Here is a 27738-nt window from a genome sequence, read left to right as displayed (position 1 = left end):
TCCAGAAGGTGACCAACGATCGTTTGGTTTTCGGTAGCCACCTGCTGCTGATTATGATCGCCTGGTAATTCAATCCGAAAAGTCTACAATTTGCCATAAAAATGTACATTTTGCAGGAAAAAATGTGAGATTTTTGCGATTTAAATTACCAGGCGAACAGGAATTCCAGAAGGTGACCAACGATCGTTTGGTTTTCGGTAGCAACCTGCTGCTGATTATGATCGCCTGGTAATTCAATCCAAAAAGTCTACAATTTGCCATAAAAATGTACATTTTGTAGACAAAATTGTGAGATTTTTCGGTTTGAATTACCAGGCGAACAGGAATTCCAGAAGGTGACCAACGATCGTTTGGTTTTCGGTAGCCACCTGCTGCTGATTATGATCGCCTGGTAATTTAATCCGAAAAGTCTACAATTTGCCATAAAAATGTACATTTTGTAGGCAAAATTGTGAGATTTTTGCGATTTAAATTACCAGGCGAACAGGAATTCCAGAAGGTGACCAACGATCGTTTGGTTTTCGGTAGCCACCTGCTACTTATTATGATTGCCTGATAATTCAAGCCGAACAATCTACAATTTGCCATAAAAATTTACATTTTGCAGGCAAAAATGTGAGATTTTTTGGTTTGAATTACCAGGCGAACAGGAAATCCAGAAGGTGACTAACGATCGTTTGGTCTTTGGTAGTGACCTGCTGCTGATTATGATCGCCTGGTAATTCAAGCCGAACAATCTACAATTTGCCATAAAAATTTACATTTTGCAGGCAAAAATGTGAGATTTTTTGGTTTGAATTACCAGGCGAACAGGAAATCCAGAAGGTGACCAACGATCGTTTGGTTTTCGGTAGCAACCTGCTGCTGAATATGATCGCCATAAGCAGCTAAAATATTAGTCTGATTGTGGAATGTCATACCTCGTTGAATTCGGTATAAAATTTGCCATCGAATTGCATTCAAGGTTTGAAATGTTGAAATTTGGCCATTTTTCGCAAAAAATTATGATGTTACCCCTTACAAAAAATGCAAAATTTTTGGAAAAAAATCATTCTTCTAAAATCAGCAGGAAAGTGATAGGGGTCGTTAGTTGGGATCATTAGCTGTGCAAAACAGTAATTTTTATGGCTGTGTGAAGTTTTTTGACCAAGTTATGATGTTACACCCCCGGGATGTACACAGTTTTTCTTTAATCCTGATTTTTTGATTAAAAATTATCAGTTTTTTGTTCACAGCAGCTAAAATATTGGTCTGATTGTGGAATGTCATACCTCGTTGAATTCGGTATAAAATTTGCCATCGAATTGCATTCAAGGTTTGAAATTTTGAAATTTGGCCATTTTTCGCAAAAAATTATGATGTTACCCCTTACAAAAAATGCAAAATTTTTGGAAAAAAATCATTCTTCTAAAATCAGCAGGAAAGTGATAGGGGTCGTTAGTTGGGATCATTAGCTGTTCAAAACAGTAATTTGTATGGCTGTGTGAAGTTTTTTGACCAAGTTATGATGTTACACCCCCGGGATGTACACAGTTTTTCTTTAATCCTGATTTTTTGATTAAAAATTATCAGTTTTTTGTTCACAGCAGCTAAAATATTGGTCTGATTGTGGAATGTCATACCTCGTTGAACTCGGTATAAAATTTGCCATCGAATTGCATTCAAGGTTTGAAATGTTGAAATTTGGCCAATTTTCGCAAAAAATTATGATGTTACCCCTTACAAAAAATGCAAAATTTTTGGAAAAAAATCATTCTTCTAAAATCAGCAGGAAAGTGATAGGGCTCGTTAGTTGGGATCATTAGCTGTTCAAAACAGTAATTTGTATGGCTGTGTGAAGTTTTTTGACCAAGTTATGATGTTACACCCCCGGGATGTACACAGTTTTTCTTTAATCCTGATTTTTTGATTAAAAATTATCAGTTTTTTGTTCACAGCAGCTAAAATATTGGTCTGATTGTGGAATGTCATACCTCGTTGAATTCGGTATAAAATTTGCCATCGAATTGCATTCAAGGTTAGAAATGTTGAAATTTGGCCATTTTTCGCAAAAAATTATGATGTTACCCCTTACAAAAAATGCAAAATTTTTGGAAAAAAATCATTCTTCTAAAATCAGCAGGAAAGTGATAGGGCTCGTTAGTTGGGATCATTATCTGTTCAAAACAGTAATTTGTATGGCTGTGTGAAGTTTTTTGACCAAGTTATGATGTTACACCCCCGGGATGTACACAGTTTTTCTTTAATCCTGATTTTTTGATTAAAAATTATCAGTTTTTTGTTCACAGCAGCTAAAATATTGGTCTGATTGTGGAATGTCATACCTCGTTGAATTCGGTATAAAATTTGCCATCGAATTGCATTCAAGGTTAGAAATGTTGAAATTTGGCCATTTTTCGCAAAAAATTATGATGTTACCCCTTACAAAAAATGCAAAATTTTTGGAAAAAAATCAGTCTTCTAAAATCAGCAGGAAAGTGATAGGGGTCGTTAGTTGGGATCATTAGCTGTGCAAAACAGTAATTTTTATGGCTGTGTGAAGTTTTTTGACCAAGTTATGATGTTACACCCCCGGGATGACATAGTTTTTCTTTAATCCAGATTTTTTGATTAAAAATTATCAGTTTTTTGTTCACAGCAGCTAAAATATTGGTCTGATTGTGGAATGTCATACCTCGTTGAATTCGGTATAAAATTTGCCATCGAATTGCATTCAAGGTTTGAAATGTTGAAATTTGGCCAATTTTCGCAAAAAATTATGATGTTACCCCTTACAAAAAATGCAAAATTTTTGGAAAAAAATCATTCTTCTAAAATCAGCAGGAAAGTGATAGGGCTCGTTAGTTGGGATCATTAGCTGTTCAAAACAGTAATTTGTATGGCTGTGTGAAGTTTTTTGACCAAGTTATGATGTTACACCCCCGGGATGTACACAGTTTTTCTTTAATCCTGATTTTTTGATTAAAAATTATCAGTTTTTTGTTCACAGCAGCTAAAATATTGGTCTGATTGTGGAATGTCATACCTCGTTGAACTCGGTATAAAATTTGCCATCGAATTGCATTCAAGGTTTGAAATGTTGAAATTTGGCCAATTTTCGCAAAAAATTATGATGTTACCCCTTACAAAAAATGCAAAATTTTTGGAAAAAAATCATTCTTCTAAAATCAGCAGGAAAGTGATAGGGCTCGTTAGTTGGGATCATTAGCTGTTCAAAACAGTAATTTGTATGGCTGTGTGAAGTTTTTTGACCAAGTTATGATGTTACACCCCCGGGATGTACACAGTTTTTCTTTAATCCTGATTTTTTGATTAAAAATTATCAGTTTTTTGTTCACAGCAGCTAAAATATTGGTCTGATTGTGGAATGTCATACCTCGTTGAATTCGGTATAAAATTTGCCATCGAATTGCATTCAAGGTTAGAAATGTTGAAATTTGGCCATTTTTCGCAAAAAATTATGATGTTACCCCTTACAAAAAATGCAAAATTTTTGGAAAAAAATCATTCTTCTAAAATCAGCAGGAAAGTGATAGGGCTCGTTAGTTGGGATCATTATCTGTTCAAAACAGTAATTTGTATGGCTGTGTGAAGTTTTTTGACCAAGTTATGATGTTACACCCCCGGGATGTACACAGTTTTTCTTTAATCCTGATTTTTTGATTAAAAATTATCAGTTTTTTGTTCACAGCAGCTAAAATATTGGTCTGATTGTGGAATGTCATACCTCGTTGAATTCGGTATAAAATTTGCCATCGAATTGCATTCAAGGTTAGAAATGTTGAAATTTGGCCATTTTTCGCAAAAAATTATGATGTTACCCCTTACAAAAAATGCAAAATTTTTGGAAAAAAATCATTCTTCTAAAATCAGCAGGAAAGTGATAGGGCTCGTTAGTTGGGATCATTAGCTGTTCAAAACAGTAATTTGTATGGCTGTGTGAAGTTTTTTGACCAAGTTATGATGTTACACCCCCGGGATGTACACAGTTTTTCTTTAATCCTGATTTTTTGATTAAAAATTATCAGTTTTTTGTTCACAGCAGCTAAAATATTGGTCTGATTGTGGAATGTCATACCTCGTTGAATTCGGTATAAAATTTGCCATCGAATTGCATTCAAGGTTAGAAATGTTGAAATTTGGCCATTTTTCGCAAAAAATTATGATGTTACCCCTTACAAAAAATGCAAAATTTTTGGAAAAAAATCATTCTTCTAAAATCAGCAGGAAAGTGATAGGGCTCGTTAGTTGGGATCATTAGCTGTTCAAAACAGTAATTTGTATGGCTGTGTGAAGTTTTTTGACCAAGTTATGATGTTACACCCTCGGGATGTACACAGTTTTTCTTTAATCCTGATTTTTTGATTAAAAATTATCAGTTTTTTGTTCACAGCAGCTAAAATATTGGTCTGATTGTGGAATGTCATACCTCGTTGAATTCGGTATAAAATTTGCCATCGAATTGCATTCAAGGTTAGAAATGTTGAAATTTGGCCATTTTTCGCAAAAAATTATGATGTTACCCCTTACAAAAAATGCAAAATTTTTGGAAAAAAATCATTCTTCTAAAATCAGCAGGAAAGTGATAGGGCTCGTTAGTTGGGATCATTAGCTGTTCAAAACAGTAATTTGTATGGCTGTGTGAAGTTTTTTGACCAAGTTATGATGTTACACCCCCGGGATGTACACAGTTTTTCTTTAATCCTGATTTTTTGATTAAAAATTATCAGTTTTTTGTTCACAGCAGCTAAAATATTGGTCTGATTGTGGAATGTCATACCTCGTTGAACTCGGTATAAAATTTGCCATCGAATTGCATTCAAGGTTTGAAATGTTGAAATTTGGCCAATTTTCGCAAAAAATTATGATGTTACCCCTTACAAAAAATGCAAAATTTTTGGAAAAAAATCATTCTTCTAAAATCAGCAGGAAAGTGATAGGGGACGTTAGTTGGGATCATTAGCTGTTCAAAACAGTAATTTGTATGGCTGTGTGAAGTTTTTTGACCAAGTTATGATGTTACACCCCCGGGATGTACATAGTTTTTCTTTAATCCAGATTTTTTGATTAAAAATTATCAGTTTTTTGTTCACAGCAGCTAAAATATTGGTCTGATTGTGGAATGTCATACCTCGTTGAATTCGGTATAAAATTTGCTATCGAATTGCATTCAAGGTTTGAAATGTTGAAATTTGGCCATTTTTCGCAAAAAATTATGATGTTACCACTTACAAAAAATGCAAAATTTTTGGAAAAAAATCATTCTTCTAAAATCAGCAGGAAAGTGATAGGGGTTGTTAGTTGGGATCATTAGCTATTCAAAACAGTAATTTTTATGGCTGTGTGAAGTTTTTTGACCAAGTTATGATGTTACACCCCCGGGATGTACACAGTTTTTCTTTAATCCTGATTTTTTGATTAAAAATTATCAGTTTTTTGTTCACAGCAGCTAAAATATTGGTCTGATTGTGGAATGTCATACCTCGTTGAACTCGGTATAAAATTTGCCATCGAATTGCATTCAAGGTTTGAAATGTTGAAATTTGGCCATTTTTCGCAAAAAATTATGATGTTACCCCTTACAAAAAATGCAAAATTTTTGGAAAAAAATCATTCTTCTAAAATCAGCAGGAAAGTGATAGGGGTCGTTAGTTGGGATCATTAGCTGTGCAAAACAGTAATTTGTATGGCTGTGTGAAGTTTTTTGACCAAGTTATGATGTTACACCCCCGGGATGTACACAGTTTTTCTTTAATCCTGATTTTTTGATTAAAAATTATCAGTTTTTTGTTCACAGCAGCTAAAATATTGGTCTGATTGTGGAATGTCATACCTCGTTGAATTCGGTATAAAATTTGCCATCGAATTGCATTCAAGGTTAGAAATGTTGAAATTTGGCCATTTTTCGCAAAAAATTATGATGTTACCCCTTACAAAAAATGCAAAATTTTTGGAAAAAAATCATTCTTCTAAAATCAGCAGGAAAGTGATAGGGGTCGTTAGTTGGGATCATTAGCTGTGCAAAACAGTAATTTTTATGGCTGTGTGAAGTTTTTTGACCAAGTTATGATGTTACACCCCCGGGATGACATAGTTTTTCTTTAATCCAGATTTTTTGATTAAAAATTATCAGTTTTTTGTTCACAGCAGGTAAAATATTGGTCTGATTGTGGAATGTCATACCTCGTTGAATTCGGTATAAAATTTGCCATCGAATTGCATTCAAGGTTTGAAATGTTGAAATTTGGCCAATTTTCGCAAAAAATTATGATGTTACCCCTTACAAAAAATGCAAAATTTTTGGAAAAAAATCATTCTTCTAAAATCAGCAGGAAAGTGATAGGGCTCGTTAGTTGGGATCATTAGCTGTTCAAAACAGTAATTTGTATGGCTGTGTGAAGTTTTTTGACCAAGTTATGATGTTACACCCCCGGGATGTACACAGTTTTTCTTTAATCCTGATTTTTTGATTAAAAATTATCAGTTTTTTGTTCACAGCAGCTAAAATATTGGTCTGATTGTGGAATGTCATACCTCGTTGAACTCGGTATAAAATTTGCCATCGAATTGCATTCAAGGTTTGAAATGTTGAAATTTGGCCAATTTTCGCAAAAAATTATGATGTTACCCCTTACAAAAAATGCAAAATTTTTGGAAAAAAATCATTCTTCTAAAATCAGCAGGAAAGTGATAGGGCTCGTTAGTTGGGATCATTAGCTGTTCAAAACAGTAATTTGTATGGCTGTGTGAAGTTTTTTGACCAAGTTATGATGTTACACCCCCGGGATGTACACAGTTTTTCTTTAATCCTGATTTTTTGATTAAAAATTATCAGTTTTTTGTTCACAGCAGCTAAAATATTGGTCTGATTGTGGAATGTCATACCTCGTTGAATTCGGTATAAAATTTGCCATCGAATTGCATTCAAGGTTAGAAATGTTGAAATTTGGCCATTTTTCGCAAAAAATTATGATGTTACCCCTTACAAAAAATGCAAAATTTTTGGAAAAAAATCATTCTTCTAAAATCAGCAGGAAAGTGATAGGGCTCGTTAGTTGGGATCATTATCTGTTCAAAACAGTAATTTGTATGGCTGTGTGAAGTTTTTTGACCAAGTTATGATGTTACACCCCCGGGATGTACACAGTTTTTCTTTAATCCTGATTTTTTGATTAAAAATTATCAGTTTTTTGTTCACAGCAGCTAAAATATTGGTCTGATTGTGGAATGTCATACCTCGTTGAATTCGGTATAAAATTTGCCATCGAATTGCATTCAAGGTTAGAAATGTTGAAATTTGGCCATTTTTCGCAAAAAATTATGATGTTACCCCTTACAAAAAATGCAAAATTTTTGGAAAAAAATCATTCTTCTAAAATCAGCAGGAAAGTGATAGGGCTCGTTAGTTGGGATCATTAGCTGTTCAAAACAGTAATTTGTATGGCTGTGTGAAGTTTTTTGACCAAGTTATGATGTTACACCCCCGGGATGTACACAGTTTTTCTTTAATCCTGATTTTTTGATTAAAAATTATCAGTTTTTTGTTCACAGCAGCTAAAATATTGGTCTGATTGTGGAATGTCATACCTCGTTGAACTCGGTATAAAATTTGCCATCGAATTGCATTCAAGGTTTGAAATGTTGAAATTTGGCCAATTTTCGCAAAAAATTATGATGTTACCCCTTACAAAAAATGCAAAATTTTTGGAAAAAAATCATTCTTCTAAAATCAGCAGGAAAGTGATAGGGGACGTTAGTTGGGATCATTAGCTGTTCAAAACAGTAATTTGTATGGCTGTGTGAAGTTTTTTGACCAAGTTATGATGTTACACCCCCGGGATGTACATAGTTTTTCTTTAATCCAGATTTTTTGATTAAAAATTATCAGTTTTTTGTTCACAGCAGCTAAAATATTGGTCTGATTGTGGAATGTCATACCTCGTTGAATTCGGTATAAAATTTGCCATCGAATTGCATTCAAGGTTTGAAATGTTGAAATTTGGCCATTTTTCGCAAAAAATTATGATGTTACCACTTACAAAAAATGCAAAATTTTTGGAAAAAAATCATTCTTCTAAAATCAGCAGGAAAGTGATAGGGGTTGTTAGTTGGGATCATTAGCTATTCAAAACAGTAATTTTTATGGCTGTGTGAAGTTTTTTGACCAAGTTATGATGTTACACCCCCGGGATGTACACAGTTTTTCTTTAATCCTGATTTTTTGATTAAAAATTATCAGTTTTTTGTTCACAGCAGCTAAAATATTGGTCTGATTGTGGAATGTCATACCTCGTTGAACTCGGTATAAAATTTGCCATCGAATTGCATTCAAGGTTTGAAATGTTGAAATTTGGCCATTTTTCGCAAAAAATTATGATGTTACCCCTTACAAAAAATGCAAAATTTTTGGAAAAAAATCATTCTTCTAAAATCAGCAGGAAAGTGATAGGGGTCGTTAGTTGGGATCATTAGCTGTGCAAAACAGTAATTTGTATGGCTGTGTGAAGTTTTTTGACCAAGTTATGATGTTACACCCCCGGGATGTACACAGTTTTTCTTTAATCCTGATTTTTTGATTAAAAATTATCAGTTTTTTGTTCACAGCAGCTAAAATATTGGTCTGATTGTGGAATGTCATACCTCGTTGAATTCGGTATAAAATTTGCCATCGAATTGCATTCAAGGTTAGAAATGTTGAAATTTGGCCATTTTTCGCAAAAAATTATGATGTTACCCCTTACAAAAAATGCAAAATTTTTGGAAAAAAATCATTCTTCTAAAATCAGCAGGAAAGTGATAGGGCTCGTTAGTTGGGATCATTAGCTGTTCAAAACAGTAATTTGTATGGCTGTGTGAAGTTTTTTGACCAAGTTATGATGTTACACCCTCGGGATGTACACAGTTTTTCTTTAATCCTGATTTTTTGATTAAAAATTATCAGTTTTTTGTTCACAGCAGCTAAAATATTGGTCTGATTGTGGAATGTCATACCTCGTTGAATTCGGTATAAAATTTGCCATCGAATTGCATTCAAGGTTAGAAATGTTGAAATTTGGCCATTTTTCGCAAAAAATTATGATGTTACCCCTTACAAAAAATGCAAAATTTTTGGAAAAAAATCATTCTTCTAAAATCAGCAGGAAAGTGATAGGGCTCGTTAGTTGGGATCATTAGCTTTTCAAAACAGTAATTTGTATGGCTGTGTGAAGTTTTTTGACCAAGTTATGATGTTACACCCCCGGGATGTACACAGTTTTTCTTTAATCCTGATTTTTTGATTAAAAATTATCAGTTTTTTGTTCACAGCAGCTAAAATATTGGTCTGATTGTGGAATGTCATACCTCGTTGAACTCGGTATAAAATTTGCCATCGAATTGCATTCAAGGTTTGAAATGTTGAAATTTGGCCATTTTTCGCAAAAAATTATGATGTTACCCCTTACAAAAAATGCAAAATTTTTGGAAAAAAATCATTCTTCTAAAATCAGCAGGAAAGTGATAGGGGACGTTAGTTGGGATCATTAGCTGTTCAAAACAGTAATTTGTATGGCTGTGTGAAGTTTTTTGACCAAGTTATGATGTTACACCCCCGGGATGTACATAGTTTTTCTTTAATCCAGATTTTTTGATTAAAAATTATCAGTTTTTTGTTCACAGCAGCTAAAATATTGGTCTGATTGTGGAATGTCATACCTCGTTGAATTCGGTATAAAATTTGCCATCGAATTGCATTCAAGGTTTGAAATGTTGAAATTTGGCCATTTTTCGCAAAAAATTATGATGTTACCACTTACAAAAAATGCAAAATTTTTGGAAAAAAATCATTCTTCTAAAATCAGCAGGAAAGTGATAGGGGTTGTTAGTTGGGATCATTAGCTATTCAAAACAGTAATTTTTATGGCTGTGTGAAGTTTTTTGACCAAGTTATGATGTTACACCCCCGGGATGTACACAGTTTTTCTTTAATCCTGATTTTTTGATTAAAAATTATCAGTTTTTTGTTCACAGCAGCTAAAATATTGGTCTGATTGTGGAATGTCATACCTCGTTGAACTCGGTATAAAATTTGCCATCGAATTGCATTCAAGGTTTGAAATGTTGAAATTTGGCCATTTTTCGCAAAAAATTATGATGTTACCCCTTACAAAAAATGCAACATTTTTGGAAAAAAATCATTCTTCTAAAATCAGCAGGAAAGTGATAGGGGTCGTTAGTTGGGATCATTAGCTGTGCAAAACAGTAATTTTTATGGCTGTGTGAAGTTTTTTGACCAAGTTATGATGTTACACCCCCGGGATGTACATAGTTTTTCTTTAATCCAGATTTTTTGATTAAAAATTATCAGTTTTTTGTTCACAGCAGCTAAAATATTGGTCTGATTGTGGAATGTCATACCTCGTTGAATTCGGTATAAAATTTGCCATCGAATTGCATTCAAGGTTTGAAATGTTGAAATTTGGCCAATTTTCGCAAAAAATTATGATGTTACCCCTTACAAAAAATGCAACATTTTTGGAAAAAAATCATTCTTCTAAAATCAGCAGGAAAGTGATAGGGGTCGTTAGTTGGGATCATTAGCTGTGCAAAACAGTAATTTTTATGGCTGTGTGAAGTTTTTTGACCAAGTTATGATGTTACACCCCCGGGATGTACACAGTTTTTCTTTAATCCTGATTTTTTGATTAAAAATTATCAGTTTTTTGTTCACAGCAGCTAAAATATTGGTCTGATTGTGGAATGTCATACATCGTTGAACTCGGTATAAAATTTCACGTCGGATGGCATTCAAGACTCAAAATGTTAAATTTGATCAATTTTTTGCTAAAAATCGCCTTACCAGAAATGCCAAATTTTGGAAAAAAATAACATTTTCAAAATCAGAAAAAAAGTGATAGGGGTAATTAGCTGGGTTAATTAGCTGACCAAAACAGTAATTTTGTTAGCTGTATTACGATTGTCCCTAATCCTGAATCCATTTTGCAACTCCAACCGATTGTCCAGACCCTAAGAAGTATCTTCTGTTAGCCAGCAATCTGAGGAGCGGTCTCCAAATCTCTAGGGGCCGCACACACTCTCAAATAGTAACTGAATATGGATCCTTCGCCGCAAGGACACGTTTCTTCGGGGTGGCACTCGAATGCGGATGTCAGGCAAAGGCCCGAAAAGGAATACATAAATATTTCGCGAAACGTTGCCAATTTTGGACGAAGTGCGAGGCAACGACAATGCTGGTCACAGAACAAAATATTAAAAATCTTCGCACGCATTTTGGTCGCGCATTAAAATCAAAGTAAAATGGCATCAATATAAATACTCGTAAATTTGCAATTTCGAGCCGAGCCCCAGAAAGCATCACCCCACACCCGTTGCCATCTCCGCCAGCTCTGTCAACATGCGCGGCCCACGGGCTCCAAGGAGTCCGCATGCGAGGAGTAGCAGGCCGGGATGGGGAACTGGAACTGGAGCTGGGCAGGAGCAGAAGCAGGAGCAGGACCGCTGCGCCACAGCGGATCGTAAAAGGCCTGCTCCGTCGTTCTGGCCATGGCTCATTCGCGTGCTTAGCCTGCGAAGCGCATATGTTTAGAGAAATTAGTTTTTCATAACGCACAAGTTGTTATTGCCACCCACGCACACACGAACACACACGTGCACACACACACACACACACACACGGGCATGCTTGTGAGTGGGCTGGCTTTTAACGGGATTTTTTATTGCAAATTCTATTCAAATATCCATTCAGTTTTATGGGCCACGGCAGCCCCGCTGCCTTTGAAGGCCCGAAATTCGCATATGAGCTAAATTCCGCCAGCCATCCACCCTCGCACCATCGCACCATCCAAACATCCAACATCCAACCACCCAACCATCCAACCACCCAACCATCCAAACATCCAAGCCCAGCCCAGCGACCCAAGGGGACCGCTCCGCTACCTTGTTGTTACCGTTTTTATTTTTATTTCATTTTTTTTTAAACAAACACAATTTTTAATATGCCTGCAATTTTTATGAGTGTTTAGAGGAATTTTATTGCACAAGATTTCCCATGCCTAGGCGGGGCTGCTGGCGGAATGTGGTCCCACGTCGCGTATGCGCGATAAGCGCCCACATCGCCCCACCTCGAATCGCATTTGTGTGCCCGAAATGTCCTCGAGTGCCATAAAAATAAAGAATGAAAATAATATTAAATATTATAATGTTAGAGGAGCGAACTGCCTGCGCCTCGAAGTGCCAACTAGCCGGGTGCCACCAGCGGTTCCAAGACAAATTATCTGCCCTCCATTTGCATGCCACTGCTCCGAGCGGCACGTTAGCAATGCTTAATGTTCCTGCAACACATTTCTGCGCCCTCACTCCCCATTGTTCCCTATTCATTCCGGCTGCTCCACTTCACAGCTCACGTCCGCACCTACATATGTCTTCTAGGCCCCCTTTCTCGCAGTGCAGCGAAGCTGGGCCCAGAAAACATGGCCATTATAAGGTATTTGAGTTGGATTAAGGTTAAATACATATTTGCCACGATTCATTAGGACTGCATCATTTAAGAAGGATATTACTGACTAGGCTAGTTACTCAACGCGCCATTTGCGTTTCACTGTTTATAAGTGATCATAAATAACGGAGACTAGTGTTTCCTCACATGGCGAAGATACCATTGAGGAACTGGGGACTTTAGGGACACGCAGCCCGAGCTCCACCGCATCGCATGCTGTGGCATATTCCCAAAAATAGCCATGTGAGTGCCCCTGCTGTCCCGCAGGAGCTCAGCTCATTTGCCCTTATCGCCAGACACGGATCTTGGACAGTAAAACAAAGGCGTTCCCTCGCCAAATTCCTTCCCATCTGGTTAGTCCAAAGCATGGCTCCCAGTTGGCCAGCGTCCAACGACCAACGACCATCGTCCAATGTCCCACGTCCAGCTGCGGCGCCAGATCCGGCCTGCTGGACCAGCGGATTGGAGATAGAGAGCTAGCGACCGCTCGACCCCATTTATGGATCATCGTAAAATGGCAGAGACAGGGCCTTATGGAAAATAGGCAACAATATATTTATTATTTTCGTGCAATTTCATTTTGGGAAGAGCGCGAAGTATTATTACCAAAAGTCGTCACTGATGCAATCGCCGATGGAAGCTGGTCGATGGTAGATGGTCGATAGAGTTGGGTCCAGGCCCAGCACTGGCTTCACGTATGGATGGGTAATGACTTTTTTATGGCCATGTCGGAGCAAGGCCAGAAGCCATCGGAGCAGCGGCACGACGGGCCGGAAACACAAAAACACAGCGAAGTATTTTATGACATGTTATTAAAATGCGCCATCGTCAGGAGTGCTGCAGGTGGGTCGCATGTGCCCAGGATTGGGCTCCAAAGGCCGCGGCCCTACGATCCACGATGTTATTAGAAAACATTACTGGGCATTGGAATGGGCATGGGCATGGGCATGGGCATTGCCATTGCCATTGCCATTGCCATTGCTATCGGTATCAGTATCGGTAACAGTTTCAGTCTCGGTATCAGTATCTATGCCCGGCTGCATTTTTATGTATGGCCAAAATGATGTTCTATAACATTTTTATTATGAATAACGGCTATGAAATTGCGCTGCGAAACAAAAGAGCTCAAGAGCTCGAATCCCGAATGCCATCGAATTCGAGACCCGCCGAGTCCCGAGTCCCGAGTCCCAGATCCCAGATCCCAGATCCCAGTGGAAGAGCCAAAGCAGCAACAGTCGCAAGTCAAGGACTCGCTAAAGGGAGTCCTGCGGCCACATAAAAAAGCCAACACACGAAATGCAAATTGTAAATTACAAATTTGCAATAAAAATTTTTAATAGAATGAAACATTTTGCCTTTATGAGTTTGTCTTTCGGCTGAATTTATCTGCTTTTATGATAACGTTATGTGGGCCACGCCCCCAGCCCCCGCCTGCCGCCCCTTCCTCGTCGCCATCATTTTCTCGTATTGTTCTTGTTTGTCGTAACAGTTTTGCATTAACATTAACGTAATTCTCTTTGGCATTATCATAAATACATTTTACGCATATTGCCAAGAAGGCAGCAGCCTCTCAGCGGTTCTGGGTGGTTCGGTGGTTGGGTGGTTGGGTGATAGGGTGATAGGGTGACTGGGTGACTGGGCGCAAGGCCATAGGAACAGCAGCATCGGAGGGCTTAGCGGGCACTTTATCGCCCAGCGTGCATAGAATAATCCCATGAACGGGCACAGAGTCCAGTTCGGAGCTAATAGGGAGCTCTAGTTGGGGGTGGGGGTGGTTAGTCGGCGGCGCCTGGGCCGGGGTCGCATCAGCCAACCACATGGCGCTGCACTAGTCGCCGGTGGGTGGTGGTGCATTAGTTGGCGCACGAAGCAACCCCCTCCATCGAGGACTCCGAGGACTCCGCTCCGACTAGGCCATCAGCTCGTGACCAATCACCGCTGGCAGCGGGACTTAGAAGCCTTTCAAATCGTTGCATCCGCACTCGGCAGGCTCGTCGGGATGTGCGAGCGCACTCGGTGCTCGTCGGCTGTCCTGCCAGCTCAGCTCCTGGGCTCAGTTCAGTGGTGCGCTTTGCTTTTTAGCCCCTCTAATCAGGATGGGCGGTGGGCGGTGGGCGGTGTTGGTGGCGGTGGGCGCTGGGTGGGTGTCCACACTTGTCCTTCGGCTAGCAAATCGTCCTTGCTCGCCCGGCGCGTCCTCGCTCGCTCGCACTCACACTCACACTCGCACTCGCACCGCGGTGGCTCCTAGCTCGTCGCCTGCCGTCTCGCTCGCCCCCACACGCTCTATTCGCATAGTTGTGCTCGCCATGTGTGTGCGTGGTCGTGCTTTTCCGTCGGCATTTCCACACGCCAGCCACATCCTGGCATCCTGGCATCCTGCGCGCCTCGGCTCGGCTCGGCACCCGCTCGGCTCGCCTCGGTGCGCCCCCCAGCCGCCCCCCTCGCCGGTGTTTTGCGCTTGTTTCTGCGTCGGCTCGTAGACGCAGCACCGACCGACCGCAGGCACTTCATGGGCAGCGAGGGCGGCGGGGCGAGGAGCGCGGGGCGCGGGGCGGCGGGGCGCGCTGTCCTAGATTTGTTTAAATTATTTTGCGATAGTGTGATTGGCCTGTGCGCCCCAAGCCCCCCGCCAACCCGCCAGCTTTGGCCGCCAGCCAATGGCAGCCTTGCACATGCTTAGTCGCACTAGAGCTCGGTATCTGTCCGCACCCCTCCCGGTCGCCCCTCGGCCGTCCGGGCCTGACCTAAATGCGTGTCGTTGTTGCCGAATAGTGCACGTCAAAGCACCGCCCCGCCCCGCCCCGCTCCGCCGCCGCCGCCGCCCCCGCCCGCACTATGGTGCTTTGGGCCAGGTTTTGTGGCTCTGTGGCTCTGTGGCTCTGTGTCTCTGTGGTTGGCCCAAATCGACGCACATGTCTGAGTGTGCTTAGTTTGCGTGATAGGCCATCGGCCGAGGGGCTGGATTTGCATATGGGTGGGCGAGCTTAGAAACTACTGGCTGTCGAAAGCTGGTCCAATGGGCAATGCCTCGGAAAGCCCAGGAGCTCTGCGATCAGATGTGATCCTTTCCGTGGCATCCGTCCCCGAGAGTTGTGGACACATTTCGGTAACATTTCAGAGTCGCTTGTGAGCGCCAGGCATTTAAATTAATTTCAAAATAATCATGAGCAGGATGTGGGCCACTCGGGGAGTGGAGGAGCGTTTGGGCTTGATGCCCGGGACAAGACAAAAGCTGCGGGAAGGGGATGGGGGTTGGGGAGAGGTTCTGGTGCTTGGGAACTCGGCATGTGCGTGTGTGCCAAGGATTTTCAGGGTTAAATTAGCTGACTGCGAGCGTGTGGTTAATTTTTCCCCAGAGCAGAGTGGTGGGGGTGAAGTGTCCTGGCTGCGATGGATGCTTTGTCAGAGGAACGTGGCTGCTGATGGGCAACGTGGCTGACGATCTTGCCTGACATCTGAGACGCAGCTCCGGGAACCCGTGGCACATGTAATGAAATATGCTTAAGAAGTGCCCCAGTCCCTCCGCCCCGCGTTCCTTTCATTCTATCTGTTTAACTTTTTGCCGGGGTCGGAGTGTTGCCTACGCAGCTGACGTGGCAGCCCCAAGCCCCAAGGACGGGGGCGGTACGCCGCGGTGGGTGGCGATGGGTGGCGGTGGTGCGGGGCGGGGTGGTAAACAACAAGCATATGAAAAGTTTGTTAAGAATTCTTTTTGTGTATGCGCTAACCCACAGAACGGCACACACACACCCACACACACACAATCTTACTAATGCCGGAGCTACATTTGCGGTTTTAACTCTTCGCCAGTTCGCACCACCCCCACCAGCCCCAACACCCCACCACCCCCAAGACCTCCAACAGCCACTCACATATGTCATATGCATAGTTGGTGTGTCCCGGAGTCCCGAAATTATGAGACAGAAAATGCGACTCATTAAAGTCAGCGCCAGCAATCGCCGGAGATGAAGAATGATGGATGTTTCCTGATGGATGCTCAGCTTCCTGGTGAATTGGCCAGGACTTGTCTCAGTTAGCTCCTTTGTGCGCCACGGGGAGTGAATACAAATCGAGTACACAAAGCGAGTAAAACAATTCTGCGGCTCCGCTCCGTTGGACTAAGCCCTCAATGGGGTAGGGAATAGGCTGCAGAGGGGGTAGGGGGTTGGGGGTGGGGGCTAGGGGTAAGGGGTAGGGAAATGTGTGCGACTGTGGGTGTTGCCAGGACACTTGGCAACTGCGTGGATGTGTGGTTGCGCGAGTGTTCTCCGTTGCCTTGAGGCAAATTAAAAATTTCGGTTCTCGACTTTTTTCTCTACGCTCGCCTTTCAGCCGCGCTCCTTGCAACTCTTCCACGAGGTTTCTGCTCCACCTCCAGCTCCACCTCCTCCTCCAGCTCCTCGACCGGATCCTTGCTTATTTTTTGGATGCTCCGCTTCGCAGCGCACCCAACTCCCGCTCGGTCGGTCGCTGGGAAAAACTTTCTAATAATGTTGTACACAATTTAAATAGAATTTGCTGTGCTCCTCCGGCGGAGGAGGAGGCGCTCCTCCCAGTCGAAGGCATCGTGCAAAATACTTGCGGAGGAAGGCGCACAATCAACTTGGCCAAGAATATGGCTGCTCGCAAAGAGGGCTGGGATGTTGGGATATGAACACGCGGTTTCTCATTATGCTAACGAAGTAAAAACTTTACAAGCACATATGAGCGCTGAAAACTCTGGCCGGGAATGGCTGGGAAGTGGAAGTGGAAATGGCAGTGGGAGTGGGAGTGCTGTGGAGTGGCATGGTGTGGAGGCAAAAATTGAAAGAAGACGCAGCAGCCCGAAAACACAACAACAGGCGAGCATATATAACTATCGCAGGCAGCGCAGAAAGTGCAAAAAAACCTTAAAATAAGACGGCAACGGCAACAAAATAAGGCGCCACAAACTGCAAAGGCAGGGAAAATTAAAAGAATCGAAAAGAAAAGAGAAGAAAAGGCGGTGACTTAAACCCAAAACCCGAAATAAAATATGCATAATAATATTCACAATAATACATGCATATGCCGCCGCCGACTTGCCAACTTTTCGCTCAGCCCCGCTCCTCCGCGCCCCGCCTCCTTGCCTCCTTGCCTCCTTGCCGCCTGCACGCCTAGCTCACGCCCCTCCGCGGCAAGGGGCGTGGCCATGCGGCAGTGCGGCAGTGCGTCTGGCTGGCGCTGCCAAGTTGCTAACAAGCTTAGTTCCCCTTGCGCAACTTGCTCATTTCCCACACGGGCACAGGCACGGGCACTGGCACACAGGATCCCCGGATCCTTTGAGCCGCTCAAGCAGTGCGAGAAGCACCGGGGAAGTGCTTGAGCAATTTTAATTAATTTAGCTGCCCGAAGCGCCGAGCCACGGAACCCACTTCACTCCGCCGGAGATGGAGAAGCCACTTTCCAGGGATGTTCTGCACTAATCAGAGCCATTTAGCCAGATCTTGTTTGGGATCCAGCTGGCCTGGCTCTCTGCCAATCGGTTTTCAGTTATCCGATTTCCAAGGGGTCACATGCGACTGGTGAAGAAGGTGATCCCTGCGATATTGCCACAATGCCAAAGGGATTGGAAAGTGTTTCCAGAGGAGCTCTAAAATATGTGAAATGCGTTTGGTGGTCTAGCAAGAATTGACTTGGGATCCGATTTCCGATCTGAATGCCTTCCGAAGTCTGCTGTTTCACTCTCTACTTGGCGTGCAAAGTGGTTCCGGGCGGAGGGATTCGCCAGGCTAGAGTACAGTTGCGTCCCACTCGGCTTTCCGGCACTAAGAACAGGTCTTTGTGATTCCCGAGAACTGTCCCAGAAGTGTGTAATTACTCATAATGCCAAACACCCGGTTGGACTAACAAAGGACTTTAATTTAATTGCGAGCAAACAAAGGCGCCTCCAGGAGGGGAAATGGCGGCAGAAGCTGCAAAGCGGCGCACGGCAGAAGGCTGGAGCCTACCGGAGACCCAATTCAGGTGGCCCAGCTGGGGAATAATGGGCACTTGACGCGCAGGACGAAGCGGAAGGATAAGAGCCTGATGACAGGATACATTACGGCTGCTGTTCCACAACAAAGAAACTAGATCCGCAGATCCCCGCGAAGGGCGACGAGTCGATTTCAGAGGAATCCAAAAATATACCAGAGAAGTGCTCCTCTCAACCGCCCGTCGTTCTGCAGCTTTGCGGCCTTAATCTTCAAGTTCCGCCGTATCGATTGGCCCAAAATAAGCCATTCTCCAGGAACTGGGTCTGAATTTCCGGGCAACGAGGGGGCGCACAGAGTGCCGTTGTTTGGGCCAAGTTCCTTCGAACGAAACGGAACGCAACCGCAAATGAACTCCTCCTCAACTTCGGCCGGACGACGGCCGTTGGCCTTGAAGTGTCGAAAAGCAAGAAACAAAAAGTGTCTGCTGCCAGGAGGTCACCGCCACCGCCCCCCTCCCCGCCCACATCCGAGAAGGAGCCTCCATGACGGGACTGAGATGGAGAGCTCCGATGCACTCGGTGCTCAGTGCAGTGCCTTCTTATTTCCTTTCCAACCGCCAACAGGCAACCTCCGCCAACCCCCCACCTCCTGGGCAGCCCCATCAGCAGGGGCAGCATGCAACTGTTGCGTCGTCACTTTTTCCACCTTTAAATTTGGCAACAATTCAATTTTCTGCGGCTGCCTGCCTGGCGGTGGTGCGTCGTGGTGTGTCACCTGTCCTTGGAGGTCCGCCTATCCTCCTGCCCAGCCGTCATCCGCTGGCAGCTTCGACACTCTTAGAATCCGAAATGACCCCAAAGCCAGCCGCTGGTGGTCAGAGTCGCTGGTGGCCACCAGGGCCACCTGGGCCACCTTTCAAGCCGCCCGGCGGATGGGCGGGTGGCAGCAATTAGCATTAACACAAACGGCTTGACTGCAGTTGGTGAGCAAACAAAACGCTGGGCAGGCCGAGGCGAATGACTTGTATATTGGGCCACTCCAAGCCCCGAGCACCAAGCACCAAGCACCGAGCACCAGGACCTCCTGCTCCTCCTCCTCTTGCCCCTGCTCCGCGTGCTGCATGCGGCATGCGGCATGCGGCATGGGGCATGGGGCATGGAGGCATGCGGCGCAATTTGCGGCCCAGTGACAACATTGCGCGGCCGAATAGAGAGTGGCCGGTGGGCAGAGCACCGGCCAGGGACCGGGGCTCCGGACATGGACATGGACATGGACATGGCACCGCACAGGACGGGACGGGACAGGACCGAGCCTAACCGGGCCGGACAAGAGGGCCGCGTGGGCGAGGAGCAGGAGCGGGAGCGGGAGCAGCAGCAGCACCTCGCCACGCGGCAGAGGGGTGCTCGCAAGTCAAACAACGCAGAGAAATGAATTATAAAACAACATGCCAACAAAAAGCAGCCCGGCCCCTCCGAACCTAAGCCCCTCGCCTTCGCTGGGGCCGGCGGATGTGGGCGGTGGGTGGTGGGCGGTGCTAGGTGGGGGCATGGAGCCGTTAGCAAAGCCGGACGACTGCGGTGCGGAGCTGGGGCATTCCTGGGGTGGGGCCACATGCAATTTTTATTTTATTTAAATGTAATTATCTGCTTGAGCACAAAAAAATGCTCATCACGATGAGCAGCATCGCCGGGCAACAGCAACAGCAACAGCAACAACAACAGCAGCAGCAGCACATGGGGTAAAACATCCAACACACTGACACCCACACCCACACAGCAAAAAAATCCATTAAAATTGTGCAGGAAATATAATCAGAAAACAAAAGAAGCGAGCAAAAAAATAGAGGGAAAATCGCCAGCACACAAAAAAGGAGGAGTAACAAAAACATCACACATGCAGATGCCCAGAAAGTAAGGCGGAATAAAAAGGAAATGGTAACGCACCCGCTGTCGGGGGGGGAGGTGGTCGGCTGGTCCTGGACACTGGATCCTCTCGGGACGCATCCCCCGCCTCCCACCGCCAGTCGGAGGCATCTCCGGAGCAGCAGGCGTGGCCTTTTTGTGCTCATTTGCCACGCACTTTGGGCAACGGCAACGGCAACGGCAACTGCAACGGCAACTGCAACTGCAACTGCAACTGCAGCAGCAGCAGCAACAACGAGGCTATGCCTACGCCTATCGACCAGCGACCAGGACGGAGACCACGACCAGGACGAGCATGCCACCAATGACGTGTTGCCTTTTCGATTTATTTTTCGACAGGCGCTGCCCGCTGCCCGCTCCCCGCCCCCCTCACCTGCCGCCTATATACACCTCGTATGTACTGCGATGCACAGTGTGTGTGCGCCTCCCTTTTTTTTCTGCGGCGCAGTTTTCGTTTACTTTTTGGCGGCCGAAAAATGTTCAAAAATAAAACGAATGCCCGCATTACGTGCGACACCCGCGCACTCCACCCATCACCCACCGCCCACCAAAAAACCGCCCACCGCCAACCGCCCAGCCCCACCCCCTTCGGCCCATTCAGTGCAGGCAACTGCGAGGAGGCCCAGGACCCGGTGAACAACAACAACTCGCCAGCGCATCGATGTCTTTAATGGGAAGCGGGGATTGGAATCTATGCTCATGGATGGCGGATGAGCAGGGATGCAGTGCAGCTGAGGTGTGACTTAGAAAAGGGCGAAGGTTCTGAGCGCCAGCGGCTTCAAGTGATAAGAGCGCACCTAAGCGATTTAAGAGGGGAACTAAGCCAGGATTAAGCGATGCACAGACCACAGCGATGGCTTCTGTGTGGCGCCCGCGGCAGAATCCGTTTTGGGACCGGGATTTGCGGCGGAGTGGCGAGGAGCGGCACTTTGAGGCTGTTGTGCAGTAATTAAAATCATGTTAGATGCTTTGTGGCTGCGCATGCAATTCCGCAGCTGCACGCTTGTGTGCCAGGCGACGCTGACAGGCGACGAGCTCAAAGCGATGTGATGCCACCCGCTCCACCAGCACCACCCGCCCCACCAGCTCCACGAAGCCCACCCCTTTCGGGACTCTGCATTCAGCACACCAAATTCGGACGGAGGCGGCACGCTGATGTCCGCTCCGCAGTTGAGCCTCGGCTGCTGGCTGCATGCTGCATGCTGCATGCCGCACGCTGCAGCTGGAGATTAAAACCCGACTTTGATGCACAGATGGCGTCTTTGATTTTAGTCGCTGTCGCCGTCGCCTTTCATCTTTTTGTGACTTCACTGCGGGGCGCTGGGCCCGGAGCTGCTGGTGATTAAAACCGCTTTGGCGGACGGACGGTTGCCCGTGGACTGGGCATAGTTTCCGCCGGCCCGAGCTGTACCTAGGTACAGTTGCCGCACTTCTGTGCCGGCCTGGTGGCGACTCCCACTGACCCTTGGCCAGAGCCAACACACACACACAGCACAATCGCTGAAATCATTTTCAGCGCCATAAAAACTTTTGCATTAAAATGCCAAACAACCGCCGTCACCTTATCTAAAACGAGCTGCCGCGAGGTTGGTGGTGCGGTGGTGCGGTGGTGCGGAGGTGCGGTGGTTTGTTGGTTTGGTTGGGCGGCGCGGATTCGAAATCGCCAAATACAATGGCAGCACGCGGGGCGGAGGAGGTGGGTTCCAGGTGGTAACCCTTTAATTCTGATCCTTTTTTTTGGGCAGTTTTTTATTTAATGTGCGCATTTCCCACATGTCGACGATTGTGGTGGCGTCGACGCCGGCTGAGGCTGGATCGGCGGATGGGCACGCGGATGTGGATGGGGCACTGCAGTCGGCGCCAGCGTCACGTCAGCTCCGCTGGAGTGGAGTGGAGTGGAGTAGAGTAGAGTGGAGTGGCGTGGCGTGGAGTGGACCAACTTTTTATCGATCTGCCGCATAGTAATGAGGGGGAGGTGGGTCGCCAAATACGCCTAGAGTGGTTGCCCCCGCGCCAAATGTTTGCTGCTGGCCACGAGCGGAGTTTCGTCAGGCGGGGGATGCACTAGGCGGGCGTTGGAAAAGCACGAGGAAAGCAAAACAAAGCGAACCCAAAGCCCAAGTGATTAATTCAGCATGCGAATATTCATATGTGCAGGCCGACCGCCACCGCTCGACCCCCCTCAGCCCCCCTCGCAATCTGCGTTTGCGAGCCGAGTCATGTAATGAGCAGAAATTTCCAGCCCAAAACTCGGGACCAGAAAAAGGAACCCAAAAAAGTGAAAAATGAAGGGACGCACTCCTGCTCCCCCTCCTGCTCCTCCTCCTCCTACTCCCCCAACTCGACCGCAGCCACTTTCTAATTAAGCGTGCTTAGTTGTCGTGGGTTACGCGGGCTGTGCGGCAAGGCGGCTGTGGTGGAGCGGTAGGGGGTGGGGGAGGGGGAGGCGGAGGGGGAAAGGGTTGGACGCTGGTCAGCCAAACATGTCAGCTGCAGACGCTGGGTTGTGTGCACACGCATGTCTAAATATCTAAATCGCCATTCGCGTTTATCTCTCCCCATGTGTGTGTGTGTGTGTGTGTGTGTGTTGCGCGGCGGGTGTGGGGGTGTGGGGGGTGTGGGGGTAGTGGTGGGGCTGGGAGCGCTGAGCGGTGTACATACTATTAGGTACGCCTGTACATAGGCGTTGGTGGGGTAGATAGCGCAGCTAGGGGGCTGAGGGTGCGAACCCTTTTTGTTTTGACTGAATGATGCTGGCAAAAAAAGTTTCTAATGAAAACTCCCCGAAAAAAAGGGACGAAACGCTCGCACAAAGAGCCCCCACTTACACAGACTTACACAGTTCCCGGCCAAAGGGTTCACTGACGAGGGGTAGTGCAGGGGGTGGAGGGCGTGGAGGAGGAGGGCGGTCCCCTCATTACACAACGCAAACATCGAGTACACATTTGCACGTACCACGCCATGTATGCGCATATGAATATGCAAATAGAGCCTGTCTCTGCGGGTGTATGTCTAAGCAGCAGACAAGTCCAAAGTGTGGGGGTGAGGGGTGAGGGGGGGGGGGGGGGGGGAAAGAACCCCGAACTGCAGCCGCTTGCATCCCTTAAAGACCTCGCACACACCAACAACACACACGCGTCTTGGCATAACCCCCAGCTGAGGTCCCCCGAATCCCCAGTCCCGATTATCACATTGCCATCGCTCGCGCCTAGGCCTCCTGTCTTGCAATTTGTGTAGTTCAAGTGCAGTTGGGCAGGGCACCCACACCCACGCCCACACCCACACCAGAGCTCAGGAGCGACACATGTACAAGTGCAGGAACAAACGGGAACAGGAGCCAGGACAAGAACGGCGAGAAAGGGAGGAGAAGGAGCGGAGCACAAAGCCGAAGGACGAAACAAAAGACGCCTCCCCACTCCCGGCGCACTCCTGGCTCACTTCATTTCACTTTTCATACTTGCACACCCGCAATCTGAGACAAGTTTGCCTGGCAGTCGCCTCGCCACCCACCACCCAGCACATCCTGGAGGCTGCTTCAATAGCGTCTCAAACTTTTCGTTTCGTTTGGCCTCCCGCTCCGCTCCGCTTTTTTATGGATCGACAGTAATTCAGCCGTGCAGTTTGACCCATACCGCCCGAGTCGCCCTAAGTTACTGCACCAGGACCAGGACCTTGTGTGCTGCGACATTCATTAGCCTGTTGTGCAGACATCCACATGCCACTCTCATCATTTCCACCCCAATCCCAGCGGTCTGTGCAAATTACTTAGGATATGAGTTTCTTTGCTTGCCTTCTCTTCTGCCTAGTTTTAGTCGCTTGTCTGCAGGGATCTGAATGCGAATCTGCAGATGTGCAGTATCCTGGGCTGGGGAATGAAAAGGTCACCAAGTCGTGACGACAACGACCACGAAGACACCCATCACTGGCTGACATAGTTGGTGCGAGCTCTAATAAGCTCTAATAACTGCAATCCACCTGTTCCTGGTGGTCTTTTGCACTATTTCCATAGTTCATATAAATATTTTATCAAACTTTCTATTTACTACCAACTATTTCGACGCCTCTAGTGAGGGAAACAGAAGCTTTTAGAACGGCTTTCACCTTTCAGCCGAGATATTGGAGTCTGTGACAGCAGCTGCTTTATGTACAAGTCCATTTACATATTTCTGGATTGTACTACTCCGCTGCGACGCTCGGGCAAGGCCCATGGCGAATCCCATCCTGCGACCGAGGAAACATGGCTTTATGGCCGCTCAAGTGGGATCGCAAATAAGTGTCAGACATGTGAAGGGGCCTCCTAATCCGGCTGCCCAATTTGCCGGCTCCTTGGTGAGGCGTCAACCGCTTCGTTGTTCCTGGAAAGTGAAACTTGCACACACACACTCACCGTGCTACTGTGGGGTTGGGCGGTTATGCGGGGTATGCGGGGAATGCGGGGAATGCGGGGAATGCGATGTAAGAGGACGGATGGGCGGGATGGGCAACTGTGTGCGTCAGCGCTGCAAGGGGGTGCTTAGGCGTTGCAGCTTTTCCGGCTGCAAAATGGGGTTAAATTGCACAGAAATCACGCGTCGTGCATGCCCCACACCTTCTCCCAAATCCGAGCCCTCTGCGCCCGCTGCAGCATCATCGCTCACACACACACAGCCACAGAGCCACTGTCGCTTTGTTTGGGAGCACTTAACACGACGATGACGACATGCACTTGAGCCGCACAAAGCCTGGCCCATTCCGCCGCCGGGGGAGCATTGCACAGTTAGATGCACTAGACAGCCACGAGACAAAACGAAAGCGAGGCGAGACGCATTCTAACCCCTTGGCGCAGATTCCACCCCCAGCTGAAGCGGAGGAGGGGTGGCATTAGAGTGCCGACTGCGCCGACTGCGCCGCCTGCTGCCCCTGCAACCGCTGCAGCTGAGACGCTCGTCTCTCGTCACGTGAACGGAGAATCCTCTGCTGGCCGCAGCTTTAGTTGCACCCCCAGAAGCTGCAGCGCCCCACGCCCGCTGGCCGCCCCCGTCAGGTGTAAAAAGGGGAAACTGGAAGGGGATGCAGCTGGGGGATGAGCAACAGGGTGCTGGGGCAGGGGGCACAAGGGTTCAGAAGCTGCAACGAAAGTGAAACGGTGGTGGCTCCCGCCAGGACTGTCTGCTCGCGCTCTGGGGCGGCTTACGTCGAAGCTGGATGTGCTGGCTGTGTGCACTTTCCTGCACTATTCAAAAGTGAACTGAGTGGCGGCCGTCTGGGGTGCCGTGCCGCATGGGTTGAAGGACGCAGCGTATGCGTATGCGAGGCGACACGTCTGCCCCACAAGGGGTTGGCATGCTGGCGCTGTCGGGATGGCTGTGCTGCACTGGGAAGATGCCAAGATGGCGATGGCGATGGCGATGCCACTGCCACTGTCGATTTCGATGTTGTGGAGAACGGCAAAAGGGAGGCAAGTCGATGGGGGTCCTGTGCTGGAAATGGAGAGCAGCCGCAAGACGAGCGGCTCCGAGGAAACTCGAGGAAAGGAAAGTGAAAGCCAGAAGCCAGCTCCCGTTGCCCATAAAAGCGAATGAAATTTCGCTTAGGCTGGTTGCGTTTCTTGCGAGAATCGCTTTACGAGGCCTCCGCGATGCCAAAACTTTGGACCAACACCAACACAGCACACTGACAGAAAATACGCAGATTCTGATAATTTGCATTTGCGTTAATTTTGTAGTTTCTACGACTGGTGTCTCATATGCTCTGCCCTGTTTCAAAACGCCTCTGTACTTGTTTTTCTTTCAGGTGCGCGTGACAGGCGATTGTTTCCAGTGATCTCGGCTAGGGACGAGCCAGGCGGAACGAACTTGGAGTGGAAGCCAGCAACGCACTAATGTCCAAGTTCGCTGATACAGCACCACCCCCTGCCCGCTACCGCCCACCGTGGCGGTCTCATGTGCGCGGCGACAAAGTTTTTATTCCTTTGTTTAGAATAAGCATAAATGCGCACGTGTTCCGGCCGCTTTAGTGCACGGCAGATTGGCGGGTGGCGAGAACGGGAATGGGAACGGGAACGGGAACGGGGCCGTTAAATTTTAATGCGCCCGTATCGATACGCGAGCATGGTCCGCGCCAGCGGAATCTACAAAAGCGAAAATCGCGTGTCACCATCGTGGAATTCCTGTTCCTCTAACGCTGCCTGCGAAGTCTCGATAAGGCAATTGGCATCTGGAGGTTAGTTGCCGGGCCGAGAATGGCAGCTGCATCGCCACACTCACTCATACTCTGGAGCCCATGGGAGCTCGCCTATGAATATCCCATGAGCTCACGCACTTCCACATCTGCTCGTACTTTGCGTAAATTCGCAATGTCGCAACTCTAATCAATACCGCCAAAAGTTGACTCAGACCTCAACGCGGAGTCCACGCGGAGATGGAGGAACGTCATCCAAAGCAAGGATATTAGTTACAGGATATTCTAATATTTCGTTGTACCTTTTACATTATTTGCCAATTTACCTATTGCCTATTGAACTAAATTTCGAAATTTAAATGCAGAGAGAATTTTTAGAGAACTGCGTCAGAAACATTTAGAGGTATACCACTTCAAAATCCGATAAAAATATGTTGAGTTATGGAGTATCAGCATTGGGACATTTTTGAATTTCTACAGTATCATCCCATCAAGAAAATAATTAAATAAAATAAAAAAAAAAAAAAAAATGTTTTTAATTAGAAAAATAGTGAAGCATACTTTTGGGCCGTATTGCTGCAATATTAGTATTGCATACCTTCAGGGTCGGTTGGAAAATATTGATCAGCTGATCATTAATTTTTCGTTGCATACTTTTGGGCTGTTCATGTTTGTCACAGCTGTTAAATTTATTTGATGCATACTTCTAATTGCGATCAGCTGATCGTTTTATTTATTGTTGCCTACTTTCAAGGGCTACCTGATTTTAAATTTTGCAGTCACTTCCTGACATTTCTGTTCGCCTGTTATCTGAAACCCAGAATCTCTCAATTTACCCAAGAAAACTCGGATCAAACGTCCGATTTTCATAGTTTTCATTAATTGTTGCACCAGGCGATCATAACTCGCAGTAGGTGCCAGCTGGAAACGAAATAATCGTTGCCCACTTCCTGGCATCTCTGTTTGCCTGGTGTATGAAATCGGACATTGCCCAATTTGCTTTACAAATGAGGCACGTTTTGTTAATTTTTGCCTGAAAAATTCAGCTTCTTCGATTTCAGATACCAGGCGAACAGAAATATCAGGAGGTGATTCTGCAGAATTTGAAATCAATTAGCCCTCAAAAGTAGGCAACAATAAGTTGAAGATATATGTCACAATCTATGCACAGCCCAAAAGTATGCAACGATTAATAATCAGCTGATCGTTTCCCGGCAGCACCATG

General features: G+C 45.8%; 1 protein-coding gene across 1 annotated transcript in view; it reads left to right on the top strand.

Annotated features, from left to right (window-relative positions):
* LOC6555768 (mucin-5AC) overlaps window positions 1–26876 on the top strand; it is a 46710-nt gene extending 19834 nt beyond the window's left edge. The window contains exon 5 of the mRNA XM_026983118.1: window positions 26127–26876. Coding sequence (XP_026838919.1) covers window positions 26127–26215 — 89 coding nt within the window. The 3' untranslated portion in view covers window positions 26216–26876. The remainder of the gene's footprint in view (window positions 1–26126) is intronic.
* The last annotated feature ends 862 nt before the right edge of the window (window positions 26877–27738 follow it).

This window comes from Drosophila erecta, unplaced genomic scaffold (genome assembly GCF_003286155.1).
Source record: "Drosophila erecta strain 14021-0224.00,06,07 unplaced genomic scaffold, DereRS2 tig00000283-arrow-arrow-pilon, whole genome shotgun sequence".
Classification (NCBI taxonomy): domain Eukaryota; kingdom Metazoa; phylum Arthropoda; class Insecta; order Diptera; family Drosophilidae; genus Drosophila; species Drosophila erecta.
This window is presented reverse-complemented; position numbering and strand designations above follow the sequence as displayed.